At 39.1% G+C, this 25,577-nt stretch overlaps 1 protein-coding gene across 2 annotated transcripts in view; it reads right to left on the bottom strand.

Moving 5' to 3' along the window:
- plxna4 (plexin A4) overlaps window positions 1-25,577 on the bottom strand; it is a 233,178-nt gene that overhangs the window by 67,850 nt on the left and 139,751 nt on the right. For both annotated transcript variants that reach the window (XM_008400677.2, XM_008400675.2), the window contains exons 4-5: window positions 23,817-23,945; window positions 12,851-12,951 (exon numbers count right to left, since the gene is read on the bottom strand). In XM_008400677.2, coding sequence (XP_008398899.1) covers window positions 12,851-12,951; window positions 23,817-23,945 — 230 coding nt within the window. The remainder of the gene's footprint in view (window positions 1-12,850; window positions 12,952-23,816; window positions 23,946-25,577) is intronic.

Here is a 25,577-nt window from a genome sequence, read left to right as displayed (position 1 = left end):
CATAATATCTAAAGTACTAGCACTTGGGCTTGAGAAATGTTTACCATCTCTTTCTGAACCTGATCAGAACGGATTCATAAAGGGGCGGCAAGCCCACCATGGTGTCCGTCGTGTGCTGAATATAATCCATGCTAAATATGAACAACCTGATACAGTTTTACTTTCACTTGATGCAGAAAAAGCATTCGACAGAGTGGAACATAATTATCTATACAATGTTTTATCTCAATTTGGCTTGGGTAGTTATTTCATAACCTGGATTAAAATAATTTAAAATAAACCCACAGCCTCAGTTATAACGAATAATATTATATCTGATTAATTTAATCTAGCTAGGGGAACACGTCAAGGGTGTCCCCTCTAACCCCTCCTCTTTATTCTGGCAATTGAACCATTGGCTTTTGCCATAAGGAACAATCAAAACATACAGGGTGTCAGAATAAAAAGTATTGAATCTAAAATTGGACTATTTGCAGATGACATTATTTTAATGTTGTTTAATCTGAAGTCCTCAATCCCTCAACTACTTAAAACCATCAATGAGTTTGGTCATTCATCCATTTTCTAACACCCTTTGTCCCTTAGTGGGGTCAGGAGGGTTGCTGGTGCCCATCTCCAGCTAACGTTTAGGGCAAGAGGCGGGGTCACCCTGGACAGGTCGCCAGTCTGTCGCAGGGCAACATAGAGACACACAACCATGTACACACACACATAGGGGCAATTTGGAGAGGCCAATTAACCTGACAGTCATTTTTTTGGACTGTGGGAGAAACCGGAGTACCCGGAGAAAACCCACGCATGCACAGGGAGAACATGCAGAAAGACCAGGGCCRTGAATCGAACCCACAACCTTCTTGCTGCAGGGCAACAGCTCTACCAACTGTGCCACAGTACAGCCCCGAATCTAAATCCGGCATCCTATTTTTAAATCAATCCACCTCAAATTTAACACAGGGACGACGACTAAATCTTGCTCAAGTTATTGAGTTAAGAAATTGAGCAGCAATTATCATCATCTAAAAGGTGTGGGTTATACTTGGCCCTATCTTCGCAAGTTGGGCATGCGGCATATTTTGATTTATTTGGAGCTCGAACGCCGTAAATATCTTCTTCCTTCGCCCTTTTGGCCAGGACAGAAGTTAGCGTTTCGTAGTCCGGTCGCTTTCTAGGGCAAACGTCCTCAGCCGAGGACGTTTGTGGAAGATTGTCCAAATCTTCCCCTATGACTGCCCTCTCCAGGGACCGGTCTTCCAACGCCGCTTCTGTCAGTGCAGAGGTTGAGGATTCAGATCCAACAACCTCTGCTCTGCAAACTTCCCCAGCCGGGGAAGTTTGCTTGGCAATCGGGGAAGTGTTGAAGAGATAAGCATCAAACTCGTCATAGTCGATGGACTCATCCCTGTGGCTACTAATGTCAAATGTCACCCCTGGAAGAATCTTATTAAAGATTTTCCTCACTCCGGTGGTAATCAAATATCCAGCACCAAAAGTTAATGGAAAGAACACGGTTGCTACAACCTGTGCCATTCTAAAATCGCTAAAACACACAGAGCTATAAGTCAAAGAGATGCTTGGATATGACCTCCTGTTTTGAGATTCAAGCATTCATAACCTCAGATGTTCTTTGATCTATGTCATAGATGATGAGGTCATAGACAATGAGCTCACTGTAGTTCTGGGGGAATGTCTTGCTTCTGATGGTTGCTATGGAAACGGTCAAATCAGTTCTGCATGACTCAAACTATTAACCCTTTGCAACTGCATCACTGAATCATTCGAGGCGCCATGACGAACTTCAGAAGGGTATATTTCAGGAGGCGTTGGATTAAAACAGGGATTTTAATCTTTAAATATTAAATTTGGATTGACAATGGTATATTAAAAACATTAATTTAAGAAGGATTTTTCATCATTTAAAATTTTGAATCATACTTGACTTAAAAATATCCTAAAGTAAAATTAAATGTAACTTACAAACATTTGCTGCTGCTCTTTTTAAAGAAATTTTGCCTGCTTGGACAAGAGTTACAAAGAAATACTTTTGGTTTAATAATTTTACATGTTAGCATAAAAAAAAGAATAAAGAATGATCCCTAAGAAATGGCCGCTCCATAGTTGATGGGTTGTAAACGACATTTGTTCTGTACGGTGCGGAAATGTAAACTATAGACCAGGGGTGTCAAACTCAATTTCACCGAGGTTCACTTCAGCATATTAATTAATTAATTTTTAATATATTATTTGTGATTCATATAATAAACTCAGAACTCGGRTGACAACCATATTCATAGTTAGCTAGATTCCTTTAAAAAAAAGTTTAGTTTAAAAGACTTTTTTAAATTAACTCATTTTTACCAAACAAACGTTTATTTGCACACATCAGAAATCTTTTGTTGTGTTGTGAAAACTCGGTATTCTTTTCTCATGGTGACATGCATTAACAATTCAATATTTGCTTTTGTTTTTTTTCTTTTTTCTACAGTTCCACGTTAAAGTTTGATGCAGCTCTGCTTTCCTGAATGGACCATCTTCATCTCCACTGCAAGTGTAGCAAACAGGCAGATCTTTTTTATAGATTACAGTCACTAAAAGGTTGCATTGTGCCCTTTTATATTTTTAATAGTGTAATTCTGTAAAGACTAAATATGTCAGGTGGTCTAGCTCTGATTTACATATCTTGCTAAATTGCGGGTTTGAATATTGCAATACTTTCCTATAACAAAATAGACCTGCAGAAAAATTACTAAGAAAATATTTTGCATATGTATATTTGTATGCTCTATATGTTCGTTAGCTTTGATTGTACATGTCACATTTTTGTAATTTATCATTGTTTATTAAACTCTGAAAGCTGAGTGGCTTTGTTAATATTCTGTCCTAGGATGCAGTAAGATGTGCCCTTTTTTTGTTGCTGAGCACTTGCCCCTTTAGTGGTCTCTGCACGGCCCTGAGAAGGATATACAAGTCGGGTTTATGACATCATCTGCTAGAGTCTACAGACCATAAATCAACAGGAACAGATTTTGCAGAAAAACCACCAAACAAAGTTAAAGGAGATAATGTTTTGGGATTAAACTCCATTTGAGTGAAAACAACACCAGCCAAGGTTTTAATTTTAGTCATCTTCTTAGAATTATATATTTCTTTCACTAAGACAAAAAGACATAATGAAGCAATCAGAAGGGAAGAAAACCAGGGAAAGTTAATCATCACATTGTCTCTTTCCCTTAAAACTGTTGTTTTCATTGTGCAAACATACAGTAAGAACTACATTTTTCACTTTTGCTCACAGCAATCTAGTCTTAAAGTACAATAGATAAAAAACTAACATCCCTAATTCACCTAATTGTGTTTTCACTTATTGTCACAAAAAATTTTAATGAACATGTAAATTGTCTTACTTTGTCCGTGCCAACACTCATGTGCTTGTATGGCGTGAATAGTGCATGCAGCCTTGTGTCCTATTCAATACATTAACTATAAAACCTGGCTTTAGCCTGGTAGGGGGCAAGTGAAACCTAGCTAATCACCCGGGCTTGTACTACACAGTGAAAAACCCTAAATAGTATCTACCAAAAAAAAAAATAAACAATGAAAATAAGATGTATTGCCTCATTTTAAGGAAATTACTGTACCGGCATAATGTGATGACCAGGGTTTAATCAAGAATGTTCCCAAGTATCTTGTACAAAGTTAAGCAAACACAGTAGCTATACATACAGTTAAAATTTGATGGGAATAGCACACATAATTTAATAGATTTAGGAGGTGGCTATTACCAAGGCAAAACACTGGATGACAATTTTCAATTACTATCTACAAAGACGGTGCAAAAAAAGGCTTCATTTATAACAATTTGCAACACAGCGCTCTGTAAACACTGTTGAATAAACTGTTTAGCAAACCAAATCAAAGCAATTTAGATTGCAAATAATAGCCATAAAAAACACTGATACTGGGCATCATTTTGTCCACCATCTCTTCATTTGGTTCCTAACCGGCGCCGTTATGTGGAGCTGTTTGGCTGGGTATGACGCATTGTGAGGAGGCAAGCTGAATTGATTAGATCAACTCTGAATAAAAACTAATCAGCCTTTGATAAGGTGACACAATTAGAGAAACTGAAAAAAAAGGGGCAAGGGAAAATATGTATATTTATCGATAGTGGTGTTTTGATGCACAACAAAACTCCTCCAGTATTCCTCAAAAACTCATTGAGCATCCATGAGGCAGAGTTTGCACGTCTCAGGAGGGGTGGAGGAAAAGATTATACTAAAGAGAGAGCAGCAGTATCTGGCCATGCGAGGCTCCAGGTGTAATGCATACCTAATGAAAGGCTTGGAGAAGGTCAAACAGGCTGTGAAATGAAAGCTATTAAATTCCCACAAAGCTGTGGTCCAGCCGTCCTCAGCTCCATCAAATACCTGTGTCAGGAAAATGTGCCCAAATGCATGAAATCATACACACATCCATAAACCTATACAGTGCATGTTGGAAGCAGGTTTGTGTGGAAGTAAAAGATTATTTTTCTAAACAATTCTGGTCAAATATAGGAAAAAGAAAAACTGGAAATATTTTAGATTATAAATGGGTTTTGGATCTTTACAGTATTTGGGATAAATCAATGCACAATAAATAGGTACCCTGTAGCTCAGCTGAAACCCAATTATCATACTACCCATGCATCATCACACACTGCACAGAATCCTAGATATACTCATAGCCTGTGGCGTAATAGGTTACTTTTGAAGGAGTTGTGTCATATACATTTAATCTTCCAACACACTGCATGGCTGCATTTTCTCCTGCATGTGTGACCAAATGCACATGAATGTGTGAAGCCTATATAAAAGTACACTTTCTCCTGTTATTAAACACAAAATGTTATGCAAAATTCTAAAAACTAAACTAAACTAAGCCATTTTTGAGACAATATGTGTATGTTATGTTTATATCTGAAAAACGAGCCGTTTCAAAAACCTCCCAATTATGAAGTCACCGAAGCTGAGCTGCACTCGCTTCGTTATTAGCAGAGGAGCACATTTGGTCAGCTAGTTTTTTCTGTTGTAAACACTGTAAAATGGCCACTGTTGTTCGCTCTAATTAGCATGTGTCCATGCAAATTCTACCCGTCACAATGAAGAAAACTGCATGGCTTTGTTTTATTTTTAAACAGTGATTCTATAATCACAATAGAAAAGGTTTATGGAAATTAAATCAAATGTATGCCTGCTTTAGAGTTAAAAATTAGAGTTAAGTTCTGAGGCACTCCAGGCTGGGATATGAATGGTGGAATGTTTCAAACCACTGGTGGGTCTGTTTGCAATGTCCTATCCACATTGCCAAAGGAAACTGTAGTTTACGCAAGTGGCTTCTCTCTTTTGAAACTCTTAGAGTATCGACTGTATGGCTTTACCAAACAACCTCGACTGAAGGACAATTCTGTCCTTGCTACTTGTTGTAATTCAACTTGAAATATCCCATTCAGAAGCTGCTTCTTTCATCCTCAATGGTTGTGCTGTAAGCTTTGCTCCTTCTGTCTAACTCAAGGCCAAAACAGACAGAATTGACCAGGTGAAAACTAGTTTTTTTCATGAAATGTAATGAACTGTGTTTTGTGTAGCCCATAGATGTGTCCCAACTAGTTCAGAGAAGCTCATAGGCCCCGTTAAGTGTGGTTGTCCACACAGCATCCTGAAATTTGCATGTAGGAAACGGTGGAAGAGTCATTATCCAGCTCACTGGCCATGACCGTGTTACTCCAGTTTTGTGGACACACGCCAAGGCTTGCAAATCAACCAACTCATGACATAAAACTTGTTTCTCGTAGCATCACACCAAAGGGCGCGGAAATTACAGAGTGGCAGCTCCTAGGTGTAGAAATCTCCAATCCCGCTGATGAAAGAACCCCAGCTGAGCAAAAAATTATACAGTTAAAGTTGTGTTTTTTTTAGGTTAGTAATTTGTTATGAAACTCTATTTCAATGTGCTAGTTTATAGGCTTAGGCTAATTTATTTTGAAAAGCCCACATTACCACAAATATTCTTAAGGGAGTTCACAGCACAAAAAAACAAACAAAAAAAAACATTTCATGTAATCTCAGTAACAATGTTATCTGACAAGGCCACTTAAAGATCAATTAAGATTAGCATTGGATTATATATTTCGGTGAATATTATGTGTCCATAGAAGATGCATGCAAAATGGCCTTGCCCAATATTCGGAATCATTTTTCAATCATTGACAAGTTGAGCAATAGATGTGTAAGCAGCTTACCTCTTTATCTTTATCTTTAGCTCCAGCCAGATGATTTCTAATCTTCCTTTCTATTGTGGTATGAATTTTTATAACCCTTTTAGCCTGACATTCAGTGGCCTTATCGTTTGGAATACATAACCGTATATATCTTCACTTCCTCTGACTGTCACCACATCTCTCCTTCATCGTCCCCGTCTCATGTCAGTCCAGTTCATGCTCTACTGGGCAAAAGCAAGGCAACTAAACCCACTCTGAGAGTGAGTGAGTGTGTGTATGTCCATTTTCCAGCGCTCGTGCATTTTTGTGTGTGCTAGAGTGACAATAGGTGACAGTGAGAAATGGCCCTGACTTCAAAGTGGACGTGCAGCTATTTTGTGTGTGCCTTTAGGGTGTGTGTGCTGCTGGTTGGTGGACTGGCATTGTGTATGTGGGAGAATGATTCAGTGTGTGTTCTCACACAACGATGGTGGCAGTTCAGAGAGGATGCACAGCACTCGGTTCCATCCTGATGCCCCCGTCACTTCTTGGCCTTGTTCCCTTCTCTCAACCTTTCTAAGGACCCACCAGGAGACGCAAGGTGAGGGTAGGGGGAGAAACCAGTCTCTCATACACAAGGGGCATCTACTCTCCCCTGGGCACAGATATCAACTCAGTGCCGTGGGATCATAGAATCTCAACATCAAAGCAACAAGTTTGAGAAAGTTGAACTTTTTATGTGGCCAAGTCATTGACAAGAAGATTTAGGAATAATTTCTGTGCTTTCAAAGTATTTTGACAAGATGTTGTCAAAGTTACATGCAACACATGGGAGGGGAACAGTAACACACTGTTAATTGTATAATGAGATTGTTTGCCATATGATCTTGCTCCACAACATTTAGTCAAAACGAGGCGTTATCCAGTTACTTTTGGCATGAGACTGTGTTTAATAAAGCCAGTGAATGATTTACAATTTCCACTCTGCAACACCTATAATAAGTTTTTTAGGTTCAATAGTTACTTTATGATTTTTTTTTTAAATAAGCTTAGATTATATCTCAATCTATATTTCAAAACAGGTTACTTACACTGATCAAACCTAAACTGGGTTCTTCTGGATTTAAAAGAGATTGCTAAAGCATTTATACTATTTGGGAAAATAGATATGTTGGATACTTTTTGACATTAAGTTTACCAAAGATGTTACCAAAGATGGTGTTATTAAATAACAAATATATTAGAACAGCAAGAAATTAGACAATCATGAGATCACAGAATCAGTTAGAATCAATCAGCATTTCTTGCTCTAAGGGTTCCCACAAAATGTTCATTCAAAGTTTAATACTTTATCATACCATGTTTTCGATATTTTTGTCATCTATTCTTACCACATTATGACCATTTGAGTACATAACATTGACCTGGTTGGGTTTTTTATTATTTGTTTTATTTCCACAAATCATAATAACAACTGGCTCCACAGTTGAGTAGTTTATAGTACCGTTGCCTTAAAGCAGGTCCAGGATTTGAATCTCTGCCTTTGGTCTTTCTGCATGAAGTTTGGAGGCTCTGTTCTTCCCATATATATGCACTGGACCTTTTTTCATCTCTATGTCTAACACTTGCAGAAACTGGTGTGTAATTTCATAAAACTTAACATGCCTGCTCAAGTTCTTGATTAGGACCATTTAAGTGATTATTTAGGGTCATAAAATCAAACTAACACGTGCCTTTTTCATGTAAATAAACTTAAAAATTAGGCTGGTGTTAGATGTGAATCTTCCCATTTTATTTTTTTTTGGGTGAACATCATCTAACCCTGGCAGTAGAGTATGCAAGTGCACTTAAAGCTGTCTCCGGGGGAGCCAAGTGGTCACCTTAACCAGATCCAAGAAGCTGGTAGCAGTTAATTATGGCATTTCAGTTTAATTAGCATTAGTTTGGCATGCCACAATAATGAGCACAGTGAAGAAATGGATAGCTATGATCACAGTGACGGCTATTGGTGAAGCAGAATTAATGAAAGCAATAGAGGATTCGAGGAGAGATCGAGCAATGAGTCTGCCAATTAGCCTTTTCTTCTAAAAGGTTATTTGACAGAACCTTAGATGTCTCTGAAACACAAATGTTTGAGCAGAAAAATCCCCTCCAGACTTACAAAAATGTATCAAGTTTTTCAGGTGTCTTCTTGTGACTTGCTAAATCTTTCACATTTCTTAACAGGCACGGACATGACTGATGAGTATTTATAAAGGGTTAATTGTGTGATTATAAAACCAACAAGGATGCAAAGTTTACAGCATTCTTACCCTTATCTTTTTATTTTATCTAAAATAATATCACATAGGTTTGAACTTAAATTAAAATCCACAGACTTTCAGGGATGCAATAAACATTGAGGGCAACTGATTTGTACCTACTGAACTACTGATTGCATTAATGCACCCTGTCAAAAGAGAAAATGTATTTGTCCAAGTCTTGAGGCAGAGGTGACTACCATCTCTTCTCCTCTTGATGTAGGATCGATACTTATGAGTGTTTGAAGTCGACAGAAGCCAAGTATGAAGCAGTGAGAACGCATAAGGAGAAAATGATTTCTGAATCCAAAACTCACTGCCAATCGCAAAAAAAGAAACAATTTCAAATGATGACTTCCAACAATAAAAGATTAAACAAATTAATGTGTAATTAACTTGAATTGATATTTATTGGACACTAAAGCCTGATGGTTAGATTTAGCTGATGACATAGGAACTCAAGTAATGGAGAAATAAAAAGGCAAGGAAAGCTATCGCAGCCAACTGGAGATCAAGATATGCAATCCAATTATTAATGTAAAGATATTGTAAAATTAGCGTCGCACACTGATAAGGCTGGGTATAATTTGCGATATTCTCAATATGCATGACAACTGTGATGACAATCATTTTGACAAAAATACCCCTCCAAATATGGTCTCCAATCTGTCTAGCAGTCATGCACTACAGGCATCTTGACATGCTAGTTAACGACTTACAAATTGACAGCTGACAGAGCAACATTAGGGGAGGTAACATATCCACAACATGGCTGGAGGATCTCTGGTATATTGGTTCTCAGTAGGAGAGCCGCTGCCTTACTTGGAGCGAATAAAGTGTGGATGGAAGTCGGAGGAAAAACTAACACGCCATATCGCCCTTGCGATGTAAACAAAAACAGTGAGACATGAATCCCCAGAGCTTTGTTGGGTTGGGATGTGGAAATTACAAAAAAAAGGAGGGAAAAAAAAAGTTTTTCCAAGAAGCACAAATGAACAGCAATTTACACTAGTCGGGTTAACGACGTATACGAGGATCTGCAACTCCAGTCCTCCAGGGCTGATGTCCTGCTAATTACGGAGACGTCCCTGCTCTGAAACACCTGAATCAAAAGGCTTAATTACCTCCTCAGCCTATTTTGCAAAGCCCTGGTCATTAAACATTCTTTTGATTCACTCGTGTTGTCCCCGCAACGTATCCACAGGTTGCAGGGCACTGGCCTTCGAGGACTTTATTATATTGGAGTCACAAACTCAATTTCTTGCAGTTGAATATCCAGTTTTAAACAAAGTAAATATTTAATGTAAAAGCAGGTACCAAACGTCCCTTAGATGGGTATGGATTGATGTTAGGTTGGTACCAAATGACCTGCAATGGATGGTTTATCCTCCAATCACATTTGAAATGGCAAAGGGCAAAATGGCCAGCACCCTTCTGACATTACAAATTAAATAACATGAAATTGTTTTCTTAATGTAAAAGCAAACAATAAATCTTTTTATACTCCTAGTCTTCTACATGAGCCCTTTTACCCTCCGCTGACTGACAGAACGTGACTTCCAATGTGAGTGGGAAAAGGTGAAAAGCAAGGCAATGTTGAAAACCCTAGTGATGTGGGTCACAACCTTCCTTTCACATGCTTAGCTAGACAGGCATTAGCATAAACATGCACATCTCAGCATAAGCAGACCAGGACAGTTAAGTTGACAGGTGAACCTCCAGTTTTTACAAAGATGGAGTAAGGTCTTACTGGAAGACTGGAAATCTGGTACAAATTTCACTGAGGGCTAAAACACACAAATGATTTACAGTTGGTGGGACAGAAACAATCACGCGTCTTTACAAAAACCCACAAACTTGTTCAGAGTCAAACATGTGTGACATTGACGACATTTTTAAAACAAATGATTGGTGTTTGTCAAGGACAATATGAGTGCTATCAAAGAAGCAGGCACACACTCCTGCTGATTTTCTCTCCGGTAATATTGATTGCCTTCTTGCTCTTGCCCCGGTGTTCTCACTAACAGCTCCTCTCACCGATCTATAGAGTAAATAAAGGCAATACTGATGGAGGAAGAGGAAAGAGAGTGTGTGTGGATAAGAGAGGAAGATAGTAAAACGGAGAGAGAGAGAGGGAGCATGCAATTCTGTTTTTTTTTCCCTCAGAGCCGTGAGGTGATTTCAAGGTTGATTGGAACAACAAACTATCTGGAGGAACACTTTTAAAGTGGAACGGCTTGCCGTCCTTCCCCACAACCATTTTCCCTCCAGCACAAAGTGTGCGTGTGGGTGGCAGACAGAGATTTCTTTTGTGTTTTGCTCTTTCTTTCTATATATTCTGAAAGATTCATTGTTTATGCCTTTGCTTTTGATTCTATAGTGAAATATGTTTAACCTTGGACAAGCCAAAGTATTTACTTTATATATAAAAGCCTTTCACAAGACACATCAGAACACTTCCATTATAATTCACAAAATTTAATTTGTTGTGCCTTTTGTCAAACGCCCTGCAGACTGTGCCTGGAGGCTTAACGCACCGAGTCGCTGTCATTCATGTGAGGAGCTTGTTCAAATGTGTTTTAGTAAGTCTTTATATGACGACTTAATAAGTTTAGCTCACTTTTTTTTTTTTATGTCGGCCATAAAAATGCAACATTTATTTTTTTTTACCTAAAAGAAGAATTGGAAACTACAATCTGAGGACTCCTCCTAGGAGGATGCAGCAAAATTGCTGGAGCTTTGGTGCAGTCAACACATATGAGCATGTTCATCCCGATCAATTTGTAAAAGCAACAAGAAGGTTAAAACACCCAAGTATACTCCATAGGCACTATATACGCACCTCTACTTTGAATCATTTTTGAGCTTAAGTTGTAGAACTACCCATATGACAAAAATAACGCCACTGTATCCATTGATACTGACGCTTCAAATGTGCACAAATATGTTTCATTTGAGAAAAATGATAGAGTTGATCAATAGTTGATCCAGCAATTCCTTCCAAAACGTTTTTGTAACCAGGAAGTCTCTGGACCGATGAATTAGTGATTCATGCAGGAACATGTTTGTGTACTGTTGCCTGTAACCTCAATTTTGAGCTCCATGATCCATTCATCATCCGTCATAGTTCATTTCTACCTCGGGGATCTCATATGTATTCATTTTCTGTTTTTTTTCTTGCTCGACTTTCTTCCATTTATTCTTTATCCTCGATGTGACCTGACACTTTTCTCTACACTCGCTCACTCCCCAGCCTTGGAATATATGATCATCCTGAAACTATTTCTCTCCTTGTCTTTCTAAGAATTTATTACCATCTATTCTTGACTACTTTGCTTTCCAGCTCTCTTTATTTGTCATCTTCTCATTCATCTTCTACTCTTCTCATCTCTATCTCTTCTTCCCTGTCCATGTTCCCTTATATCTAGGTTTCACTGTGTTCCTCTCACTTCTTGCTTTGCTTCCTTGCCCTCGTCACGTCCTCTCGGTGGTAGCAGGGATAAAGGTGCTAAATGTACTGGTCTCAATGTCCCTCTCACTCACACACATACACCCCCACGCACACGCACACACACACACCCCCCCYACACACACACACACACACACACAGAGCCACTTTTTACCCTTGAGCTAGCACCAACACAAGAAACCAATTTTCAATTTACAGTGTAGTGGGGAAAAAGTCTCTGCCCCCACCAAGCACCATCTCCCTCTGCAATCTTGAGGGACAAGGTGGGTTGTTTGTGGATTTGCGCCCATCTTGGTGTACGTGCTTATGCATTTCGAGGGGAAAATGACAGAGACGTGCAATCTTAGAAGTAAGGCCAAAGTTAACAGGTTAGCAGGGGTCAAGTGGGTACCTGAAAGTTAATGGGATCATCTCTGTGATTGCCAACAGTTTCCAATACGAGCAAAACCTCTCACTTTCAAGGTTGGAGCGGTGCCAGTCGGAACCCTTGGCAGTGCCCACCAGTGTCCACGCTCTCACCAGGCTCTTGTTTCCAGGGCCGGTAAAGAATGCCAGTGGTTTAGTTGGGTAATGGATCCGAGGGGGTTTCGTGGCACAAAGCCCAATCCAGTAAGATAATCCAACAATTCACCTGCACCGGCATAAGGTGCTCCTGAATCCTCGACGCTTGGGAAGAATGGAGTGCTGGGCATGTGCTCAAACATCCCAGAGGTAGAGGAGGATATAATGTCATATTATAGGACTGACAGAAAAATGAAAAAAAAAAAACAACAACACAAAAACACACACAGATAACAAAAACTATTTACATCCAGCAGGAGTGAAGACATGCTGAGAGGTACTTACATGTTGTGCAAAACACACCAGCCACAGTGGGGATCACCCGATCCAAGACATTCACTGCAGGTGGAGTACTGTCCACAAGCCTCCACCGGCACTCTGGACAGCTGTGGGGAAAAAACAAGCAATAGAATTAAAATCAATGAACACACTCAGAGTAGTTCTAAGGATTTTTTTCCCCTTATGATTGCACAATATTAGAGAACATATTTAATACTGAAAAAAACTTTGTGTTGTTCCGAAAATGAAGCTCTTACTTATTCTAAAATGCAGCCACATAAACACAAGACTGGATCTCAGAGGACAAAATGCCTTTAAAGGCCACGTCTCCTCTCCAACCACAAACTTGCCTGTTAAAACTTTGCAAGCCAACCTCAAACATGGAATATTAAAAAGATGAACACTTTAATTTAACCCCCAAGGAGACAAAGAATTGTGACAGCAGATGTCCCTCCTTATTGAGGATCATCTTCTGCACAATGATGATGTTTAATTTTTTAAACTGCATTTCCAAATGTGTATGGCAAAAAAAAAAAAAAAAACTTCTTTCAGGATAACAATGCCCCTGTTTTGTACCATTCTGCAAGGTTAACAGAGAACCTCTGGGGATGGTTCTCAAATAAAGTTGACAAAAAAAGTAGTCATTTCTTGACCATAGGGATCGTTTGTAAAGACATGTTTCAGCTTCCCTTTAAGCTATGACCTAAAATATTTGATAATAGGATGAATAGTTGGTTTCTTCTGGTATTTTCAAATTATTTTTTCCAGTCATTTGTAAATTTTTTAAAGTTTTTTGCTCCCGTTTATTTTCGCATTTGCAGCTAAATCCTCCGATCCAACAGAGCATAATGTAAGTACTTTTATCTTCTATCCCCAGTCGTAATATATGTACAAATTTAAAACGGTGTAAACTTTACTATCAAAAAAAAAAAAAAAAAAATCATCCAAATTATTTTGCAAGACATTTTTAACTAAAAATATTAGTGCATGACAGTTTTCATCTTTCTCCAACCCAGCGACTCCATATGGTAGAACCGGGTCACTAGGGATTAGCGGTCCATCTATGATGATATATGGGCCTGCCAATTCAAACTGGCATTGACTGGCACTGATTGGCATGGACCTTAAGTGGTTCAGCACAAGGGGCAAAAGTGAGGTGGATCTCAGCTGTCCCCTCCTCTCATCACCATGACAACACTTTTGATTAAAGAGCCATCATTGGTGGATGACCGCTGTCACTCACGCTGCTCCCCGACAGCCAGAAGAGAGATGAGATCTCCACTGCTGGACTGATAGATAAAGTGTCTCCTCTTACTTGGGTAGATATGACGTCAGTCTGAATAACAGGGGGTAAAGGTTGACACCCTTAAAAGAACCTATTAGCAGTTTTTGGGGGGAAAAGAGGCTAAAAGATTTACCGGGTTACATGTATTCATAAAATACAGTTTGTAATATAATCTTGTTTTCAAACTGACTTTAGAACATACTTTATATTTTTATAATTTTAGAAAACTCACTTAAATATTCTAAAATAAATAAAGAACCTCATGGCCTGCGTTCATAAAAAAAAAAATACTAGGTGTTCTTGTTGACTCAGTACGGTTGTGTGTTTACCATGTCTCAGCAGGGTACTATAAATAGCATATAAACATGTATAAACACACATCCACACACACACACACACACACACACACACACACCCCCACACACACACGCGCACACACACACACACACACACACACACACACAGCTGAATGAGTTTAAAAGGATGTGTATCTCCTTGTCAAAGTCAAGAGGAATTGTACATGTTATAACAGATTAGAGACAACAGAGGTGCATCTGTGTGTAAACCCTGTGTGTGCACTTTGGGGGGAGTAAAAAATAGCAGGCGTGTTGTTACCCTTCCTGCTGCGTTGAGGCATATTTGCATTAGGTAGATAAAGGGAATGAGTTTGAGATGGAATCAGGCAGATAGAGGAGCAATGTTGTGCGCACATGATCAAGCTCAACACTGATCCACACTGCACAATGCGTCTCACAAGACAGATTTTCCCTCTTCCCGTCACCCTTCCTCGGCTCTGCTCTTCCTCCTAACATTTAGAACTGCTTCAGTTCACAGCCAGTGGAATAACCTCTTAGTTGTTGAAGAGAAAGGCCACTGTGATAGCCTATGGATGGTGCAAAATCCTTTTTTTTTTCTTTTTTTGACACTGGTTGAAAATACCATTTCCTCACATATGTGTGTATGGTTTGCAACCATGTAATAAAAATTGTGATAAAACTGTAAAAAATGTATACTACTGCATTTGCACACTTTACAGTGTATAATTTAGCAACAATTTGACATCTTTGCATTGAGGCTGTACATAAATGTGACAATGAAATTAATGAAATGATTTTCATGGAAGACGACATTGTTTGGAAAGCCAATTTCTCCTCATACATGAAATCGTTATTTTAAAACCTACTTTTATTTTTGGTCTCGTTAATATTATAACTGAAATATTTTGGATGATCTGAAAGACTGAAGGGCGACAAAGAAAAGCAAAAAAAAAAAAGCAAAAGCAATATATTTAAGGGGACTAGTATAAAAATACAGAAATAAGACCGACTGTAGAATGGAAAATATTTTCATGACTATTGAAGCCGTAGATGCCTGCATCAGGGGATATGGTTTTGTTCACAGAGAACACACTCAAGCAAACACACACACGCACACGCACACACACCCCGCATTCAGAGTCTGGCAGAAGCGATGGCTGCCAATAGGAGCCCTCTGTTCCAGAGCATAGATCCTGATATCATTCATTCTCCCTCTGTTTCTGTCTGCCTGTCTCTGTCACTCAGATGCTCTGAGGTGTGTAACATCACACATTCATCATCTCTCCAGAGCTCTCCTTTTGCCACCTAATACACACACACACACGCACACACTCGCACTTTAGTGGGCAACACTTTTGTCTCCACTTTTATCACAAAATTGAGGGATTTGGTGGCTAAACGACCCAATGCACCCCTTGTCCCTCTCATCTCGATATCACATTCATTTTATGCTATCTTCTTCGTGGGCTTAACCAGTGAGTCGACCATTACGGCTCACCATCTCTTCGCTGTGACTCTGCCATCATATCAGCGGGGATGAACACAAAGGACGGGGTGCACGGCATTTATAATTCCCTCCTGTTTCAGGTGAGTAAATGACAGCCATTACACTCAGCACTTTCCCACCTTTCACAATAGGTAGAGATGGATGCTGCTGAATACAATCACGCTTTTAAAAGAAGTAGAGATCACAGGGGTAGTTGATGCCTTAATGCGAGGGGGGAGAGAGACGGGAGACACTTTTGATCATTTGCTACAGCGGCACAATGGTGTCAAATTACATATACAATATGTATATGTGTGTGTGTGCCTCGACACGCGGCAGATGAAAATCAAAGGTGTATTTGAGACACATACCAAGAAATGTCTTCTTGAACGTGATTCACACTGCCCGTTTTTCCTTCCCTCCTTTGTGCCTCCCATCTACTCTTCTCTTCACATAATGCCACGAGCATTCAACTCAGCCAAGACTGAGAACTGATGATTTATTAAATCTGCAGAGACTTTTTATTATCAACTAATTCCTCTGCCTCATCTCTATTCCTCTCTTTATCTAGCTATTTTCTTGCCTCCCTTGACTTGTAATTAAAGAGAGATTCCACCTGCAGCACCCTCCACATGCACAGAGAGGGGGAAATTACACTGATAGTCCAATCCTGATTTACAGCCTGTGGGGCCCACTGAACTCCTCTTATCTTTTCTCTTCCACCCTTAGGCTAACTTCATCTTTTTCTCCTTCCCCGTTGTGAGTTTGTTGATTATTTCAGCTCAGTGTCTGCAATGCGCAGCCACTCTGTCGGCTGGGAAGTGGAGATTCGTGAGACAAAAACTGGTTAGAAGTAAATTGGTTTAGCGATCAGATAATTTTCAGTTTGACCACAACATTCTTCAGTGTGGATGGCTTTACCAAGTGAAAGCACTTGGTTCTAGTAGCACATTTATTTTCACACCTGGGACGCCATTAATGAGAGTCCCATTTACTGACCTGCCATTATGACAATGCAGATAGTGCGATCCTGATGTACAACCAGAGGTACACACTTCTAGATTTTCACTCTATTTTACCACACATAGTTGTTGCTTTCTTTTGGTGACACTCTCTCTCTCTTCTTTTGTCTTGCTCTTTGTCTCACCTCCCTCCTCTCCACCTGGATAAAGGCTAAGATTGACGTAGGGACCAAATGAAGCAAGGGACGCATCAGCCACTCAATGCCTCGTCACAGCTGAGGCACCGCTCAATCAGTTAACACCCAATTGACATCGTTACATCATAAATTCAGCTAACGGTGCGGCCCAGTGGCTGCAAGTGTAATATTGTTTTCATTTGACGTTCCAGAGGTTAAACGACGGCGCCATCAATTGCACTGTCATCTTCGGCGGTGCAAGATAAATGACTTGGAAATAATCAATCATTTTCTCTCATCTTTTTGCTTCCAGAGATTCTGAGCTTCTCTTACCCAAAGAGAAAATGCAGTTAAACAAGCGAGAGGCCAGCTTACAAATCATAATTTCAAAGACATCCTGCTATTTTTTTCCCCCACTGATTGATATTCCAACGCTTAGTGGTGCAACCTCAGCATGCGTCATACATATATGCAATGCTGTTTGAATGTGTTTTTATTAAAATGTCAGTTATCAGTGCATGAGTCAAGCCGAGTAGATCACTGCAAAGATTTATATTTGGCACAAAACAAAAATAGTTGGACGTACAGCGATTAATTTTGTACAGCCTGCAGAGATCCGACTTGACCAGACTAGCTGCTTGGACTGTAACTAGGATATAAGATCCTGTCCAAAGGTGTTTAATATTATCCAACATAAATGACAAATTGTATAACACATCCATCTGTTACACTGAATAATGGGTTTGCAAAAAAACATAGCTGAGCAAATGAAGGGTCAAGCTTCATAAGATGGTCTCATCGCATCAAGCTCATTTTCAACCACTTTGTTGACATTTTTTCAAATGGATGTCAGGCAAAAACAGCTGCAGCCTATCATCTCTGTGCAGCTGCTTTGTCAGACCACCAGCCTCCAGCTAATCTCTGACACCACATAATATGCACATCTGAACACCTTTATAACTCTCAGCCACACAGTCAAGGGTTGGGGAAGTCGGACGCCGAAAGAGGGGGCAAAAAGATTTCTGCTGATAGAAATTAAAGGATCTTGGTACAAAAACATTTTTTGCCTGAGATGTGAGGATGTGATATTTCCACAAATTGGCTTATCGCATTTCCCTCGGGAGGGTGGAAAAAAAAAAGGATTCGACTTTGAACGATCTCACCCTGCTGTAGTACACATTTTCAATAATTCACACTTACAGATCAGCATTTGCTACACTGAATATAAATATTTCATCACCCTGAATGTGACAGTGGCAACACGGTTTTTTTTTTTAGCTGAATGTAAAGTCGTACGATTGTCAAAAGAAATTACAGAGGGACTGAGACAACGTCGGGACAAGTCACATAAAATCTAAGCACTGACTCAGTTGATAGGAGTAGGAAGGATAAGTTTGAGGACTTGCTGGTTGCTGCAGGGCAACAGCATGACTTAGTGAACACTAAAGGATGGATTCAACGACTAAGACTCAACAAATAGCTTGCATAGCTTCCAAATGCTCTCAGACTCATGTCTTAGCACAGCCAGCTGCTGAATAATGTGGTCAGCTGACAAAATCATATTGATTTTAAGATGTGAAATTTTACAAAATTTTCATAACCCTTTCCTACATTTTGTTATTTTTCATTCATAAAGTAGAGCGAACCTGAAGTGAAAATTAAATCACTGATGGCAACAGACCAAATCCTTCAACAATTTCTTGACTTTGACTAAGCCATTCTAACAAATATATATGATCTAAACCTTTCCACTGGAGGTCCGACTTTACCAAACATTTACCAGCAAACCCACAGCATGATGGCCAACCCCACATTAGTGCTTAATATAATTGCATGCCACTATTTTTGGATTTTTATTGGTGAAAATTTTGTAATTATCAAACTGAATTTTCCCTCCATTTTGTGTTGGTATAACATGAGGTGAGCAACTCTAGTCCCTATAGTCCTGAATGTGTTGCTCCCCTGGGTAAACACACTTGAATCAATTAAACTGCTCATTATCAGGACTCTGCAGAACTTGATGAAATCCCAAGCAGGACATCAGCTCTTGAGGATCTAGCCTGACCATCATCTGGTTGATTAGAATAATAAAAAAAAAAGTTTGTAGTTAGAATGTGACCAAATATAAAAAAAAGTTAAGATATATAAATATTTATGCTGCGTTTAAAATCAATATTCACCAAGAAAAATGATTTTTTTTTAAAAAACATTTATTCATGCCTAAAATGATCTGTGGATTTTATAGTTTGTTATTTGCAACCTTGATGGGAAAAAAAGTGTTTCGAAATTATAAATTAAACATCTCAGTGTCTGTTGCTATTTATATCATTCGACGGCTGAAAAACAACAATAAAGAGTACCAGAGGAATTAGTAAGCTATTTCTATGCATATTATGTTTTTTTTTTCATTTTTTATGGATGTTGAACTGATAATGTAATATTGTCTTCTACCAGGACGAGGTTGACACATGAAACAGTGCAAACACCACTTGAACACAGTAGGAAGGTTTGGTACCAGCACATATTAACAGTGGGACTGACCTGCCCTCATCACTCAAACAGCAACCTTAACATCCAAAATCACAGGCTGCTCCATCATTTAAGTTGTTTTATGCCTGAACATCTATTTAACCCACTAACAGAAGAAAAATCAGACATGCCTGTATGTGTGTGAATGTTAAGGAGGGGTGAGGCAGTGGAAAAAAAAAATCTCATTAGAGGACCACCAATCACTGGATTAATAAGGAAGCAGGAGTGACAGATCACTCCGTTAAGGAGCATTGGGGGATGGCACATGATAAAAATGAAAATGGGTCGTCGGAAAGAGAGATAGACACAGAATAAGGATAAAGAAATCTAAGAAATACCAGGCAAGAAAACAAATTACAATGGATCCTCATTATCTTGACAAATTCCTCATGAAAATAGGTTGTAGTTGGGAAAACTCAATAATCCTCGATGAAAAATAAGCCCAACAAAGACAATAGACGCATAGAAAGTGGAATTAAAAAAAGAGGAACAAAACAGTGAATATGAAAGGGACATTTTTTTTTACAATCAATACAGTGAATGACTATGCTTGGCTCTTAAAAGAGTTTATATTGTATGACAGTCTATTGCAATGATGGCATGATTAAAACAGAATTTCTGAAACTGAAAGGATTGCATTCTTTTGGAAACCTTTACTAAGATAGGGTTAGTAAAGGTTGAATTCATAAGTAACTGCTTTGTAAGAGTTATTCATTAAAGTCAAGAAAGCTGTGCATTCCACAGAGCCTCTTTCAGATGCTAACTTAATTAAAAACATTTAATTAAGTTAGTGGCAAAAAAAAAGTATAAAAACATAAAAGCAAATTCCACATTTTAGCAGATTTCTCAAATTCCCCAATATTCCACTCATTCTGAAAACCATTTATTTCCGTTTTAGGATTATCTGTGAGCCAAAGTCTCTGTAAGTGACTAACTTTCTCTGTTCAGTGGAGGACAAACACCCGCTAGGATCCATCATCACCGAGCTGAAGGGGAGCATTTCGGGGCTAAAACAGCATGTGAAGAGCTTTATCGATCAACCATGTTCTCAGCTGCCTGTTCGGGGCGCCCTTGCCACTCTCCTCCTGACCTCTGTCTGTATTTCTCCCTCGTTCTAAGAATCACACTCTCTCAGCGAGCGTCTCGGTCCCAGGCCCCAGAAACAGCAGGTGGACCTTCAGCCATCGACCAACTCAGGCTGCTTTAACAGCATCCATCACTGCTGGGATTTGCGAATGTGTGTGTGTGTGTGCGTGTGTGTGTTGTGGATGTTATTCTAAACCGGCGCAATCATCAAGCGAGTGGTTCCTCACTCGATACTGGAGCTTTGCTAGGATGACCGTCCACATGCCCTCTCTGAAATTGGCAGTCACTGGGAGGTTAGCAGGAAGCAAACAACGGCAATTCAAATGGACATTTATTGCCGAACAGATCAAACAGTAATTGAAGTCAATAAAGTAATAGAATCCCACCTTCTTTTTTTTTTAAGAACAAAGGAAATTAATATGACACTGGACTTTCTGGGAACTATCGTTTTTTATGATTCAAAAGCATTAAATGTAGTTATTTCTGGCAAGAAGATTGTTAGAAAACCACCTAAGTCATTTTTACAAGGTTTTGAACATTAACTGTGTGTTTATGGCTATAACAGCAGCTCTGCAAAACATGTTTATGCCATTTTATTTCAAACTCATCTTACTTTTCCAACCAGTGTCTTATGCATCTAATAGAGTTGTACAAACATCACACCTGCCATACTATAAAACGCAACAGCTGCTCTACGAGTGTCCTCGTATGTTGCTGTGTGCAGCCTGTGAGCAAATACATTGTACAGTTTAAAAAAAATAAACCCTAACAGGTGAATATTACTGATTCTCTCTGAGTCAGAAAAAACACTGAAATCTGTTTAGAAACTCGCCAAGTGTGAGTGTATGTTTGATTTTTTATTTTTTTTCATTTCAAGAAACATTTGGGATCTAACCTGAGGCATGAACTCGAAGGTGAAACTATTTCATTTCATGAAATCAGTGAAGGAAAATAGTATAAATGTTCTGGCTAGGTGTCCATATCTCACAGAAAGTAATTTGCACTTTCTCCTGATAAGCGATTAAAGACGTGTCGGAACTAAATTGTATTTAATAGAAGAATCACAGCAGGTGGAAAGAGATACCCGACACATTATTCAGGTTTTCTGAATCAAAAGGACAAATCCTTAATAATGACTGACCCTGGCAATTCTTGGACTAATTCATATATTGCTCTTCAAAGCATTAAATATCAAGTGATACTAAACTAAATTCTTAGAAAACTTAATTCAGGTACCTTAAAAACATTCAGTTTATGAAATCACACAAGTACAGTCATTCAGTCAAAGAATGCAACCAAGTGGTACTCACTCAATCTTTTCTTGCTCTTCAAACTCCTCTGGCACTGATTAAGATTGTTTGTACACTGGATTTGGGTTTTGTATTTTTGTGTGTTTTTTGGCTTCATTTACTACTTTAGTCTGTGTTTGGCAATTCTCAATTGTTTTGCCTAAACTGTTAGAGGAGCTCAGATTTACAACTGAGCAAATTGACTAATTACTTAAAAGCCTTCATATGTTGTAACCCACTCGGTTGTTTTTTTCCCTAGTATGAGCTGTATAATTACAACATTGAATTTGTAAACTTGTTTGGCTTTAACAGTGACACATAAAATACTCTACCATACGACGAAAAATTGAGAATAAGAGTTTTATTATGCACAATTTAGCTCTCTATGATCTTTTATAAAGTTTATTAAGTGGGGAGAAGAAAGATTAGCACATTAATGGTTGAGAGAGACACACAGCGGACGGCGTATTTGAACTCTTGATAAACAACGTCTGAATATTTTTGCTTTTCTCCAATTCCGCCAGTAGACTGAGACCTCAAGGGAAAATGATGAGCGTTCTGACTAAAAGGACAGCTTTAACTCATTCTTTGTCTGTTTGATATTTAGAATATTATCTAATAATCTGGGATCCTCAAATGTGTGCAGTTTTGCACACACAAACAAATACTTTACACTATATCAGTAAAAACTGACAATTCCATGGTGCCAAAAAAAGGTCCATATAATCCTCTGAAAGCAGCAAACAATGCAGAGTTGAGGGAAGGCTAATGCTGACAACAAAACAACAATGACTTTCAGTGATACTGAATGGCAGGAAATAGGAGCACAAGAAAGAGAATAAAGTGCACGTTATCTGTACTTTGGAGATTCGACAAGATTTGAAATGGTCCCAAAAAATAGTAAATAGCAACAAAGATCCACTATTATCCTGATTATGTCTCTGGTTTGCTACAATAACATGTTATTTTAAATATAAAGTTGGCACCCAAACTGATAATGCCCTTCATCATATTCATTTGTTAGCTGGTCGCATTCGAACAAATAGTGCTGTAAAAAACTGTTGGTCCCGTTAATTTCGTCACCTTTTATTTATTTTTTGCCACACTTAAATGTTTCAGATCATGAAACAAATTCGTAATATTCCTTAACATGATTGCAATTATTGCGTATTTACCAGGAAAGTTGCGCTACCCTTTGCATCCGGCCTACTAAAGAAGCATTTCTGATAATGTGCAAGTTTTGCCTTTTGCAGAGTATTCGTATTTGCTGGGCTCTGATTGTGTGTAGTGGCCAACATGCTGCCAAAAAAAAAGGCCATCCCCATCTACGATCTAATGTAATCAATGTGTTTCTATGCGTGTGTGCCGTCATGTAGAACATCAGAAGAAATCCAGTCACTCGCAGGAGCCTGCATTAGAGCGACTTTTAGTGGGGCTATTTTGGTGGGTTTTGTCTAGGATAGGTGTTCGCAGACTGTGTCCATTACACAGAGTGCTGCTATTTTACACCAGATTCATGTCATCAAAGGTACTAAGAGATGGTGTAAATCTGCTCGTGCACACACACGTGGAAGGAGACCGCTCTCATCTCTCTATAATTGAACACAACTATCCTCTATAGATCTGCCCTCATAGTCTGCCGCTATGAAAAGACAGTCCCAGCACCCAGTGGCGCATCTAAGCATTTTCCATTCTCGTGTCGTGCTGTACCAAAATTCTTTTCGGCATACCAAAGATTATTCTGATTTCTTACATAAGAACATAATGTGTAAGAACTGCTGCTTTTTACGAAATAATATGACAGCAAGTGGAAGAAAACTTGATTTTTCTTGTGTTTCTGACCTGAGTCTCCGACATGACGTAGAGGTAGTGGTGGTCAGAGGAGAAGGCCATGTCTCTCAAGATGGGTCCATTCTCAACAGCTTGAACAGTCTCATACTGAAGGGCACGAGAGGAACCATCGACCCGGATCTGAAAAATCCAAAGCACAAAAAAAATAAATAAAACAGAACAAGATTGGCATTTTCAAATTTATTTTTGACATTGTAACTTTATTAGTATCAAACATATGTCAGAAAAACAGAAAACAGTTGCAAGAACACAAAGATAGGAAATAATTGTTGATTGTGTTTTGAAGTCATGTTTATTGGTGTTTTGAGGAACGTTTCTTTTGTAGGCACCACAGTACATTTTCCAACACATTACAGCTTTAATCACTGCATCACAAAAGCACATCTTTCTCGATCATAGCTTGAGTAATTTCAAAGCAATTGTGGTAATATGGCATCTGGGCAAGAGTTGTGCTCCACGAATCCCCAGGTACATTTACTCAGCAGAAAAGGCGTGGAATTGCCACTTTGCACGCTGATGTGATGGAAACGGTCTGAGCGGCGCCAGGACATCTGCTTACAAAGCCCGTCTCTCACACGCACACACACTCAAACTATGTTCTATTCTAAATCTGCCTCCTCTTCCTCTAATTTGGCAGAAGAAAAATGCAGTTCTGACACGAACCTACGCAAGCAGCTTTCTGCTCGCCATAGATTAAACTTGCACACACAGACAGACACACACACTGGTCTGTATGGACGTACGGACAAACGTAAGGCAAGTCTTATTAAAGTTGTAATGACTCTTGGTGGTTCTCTGTGCCCTTCAGTCTAAAGTGTTTGCAGGTAACAGGTACAAACAGGAGATAATTGGACAGGAAGCAGATGGTCGACCAGGCAGGTGAGTCACTTCATGCTTAATTATAATAAGATTATGACAACAAACTCTCTGTGTTGCCTCTGCCTCCGTTAACAACAACAATAAAAAAAACTCTGGCTCCTTGGAAGCTGACGTTTTTAAGACTGTGGAGATGTTAATAACCAGGGCATTGTTATTTATAATTTATAATTTCTCAAAGCTTTCTTTTTTTTTTTTTTTACCGATACTCTTAGCAACTGACTGATAACCAATTTCTTTTTTGTTGAAATGGACCATAAGCCTGGGTACTGTAGGGGACCTGCATGTTTTAAAAACTGTATATTTCCTTCATATTGGGAGATTAAAATTCCATTATTTGAATTTTACGATGTTCTCCACCAAAATATACCCGTCTTCCAGCCACACCTTCTATTGTCTGCACAGAAGTAGTCATCTGTTATATCACAAACTGAGAAACTATGTGCAGTCTAGGCACTGCCCTGCCGTTCCCTCAAATATCCAGTTTCACAACATGACATTTCTTCAAACAGGCTCCATCGTTCACCCTGATTTCACTCGGGTCTGCCTTCTTGTTTGTTTCCCAGCCATTCTTCCCCTCCCGCCATGCCTCCTGCTCGGAGAAGGTAGTGACCTTGATCACAAAGAACCTCGAGTTCTGTTTTATCAAAGCCTGACACACTTCCACCGGGAGTCATTGTATGGACCGGGGTCAGCTGCACAGAAAAGAACAGAAGGCAGATAGGCCGGGGAAAGAAGAGAAGGAGGCAAGAAGAAAGAAACTATTACAAGAACTAAAGCCAGATTCAGCAGGTGGGGTTATCTAATCTGGCCTATTAGGCGAGTTCATTTTAGGTGCATATGCCTACAGAACACCACATGTGAGTGAAATGTGCA

The sequence above is a fragment of the Poecilia reticulata genome, linkage group LG23 (assembly GCF_000633615.1).
Source record: "Poecilia reticulata strain Guanapo linkage group LG23, Guppy_female_1.0+MT, whole genome shotgun sequence".
Taxonomy (NCBI): Eukaryota; Metazoa; Chordata; class Actinopteri; order Cyprinodontiformes; family Poeciliidae; genus Poecilia; species Poecilia reticulata.
Note: the sequence above shows the minus strand (reverse complement) of the source record. Positions and strands in the feature narration are given on the sequence as shown.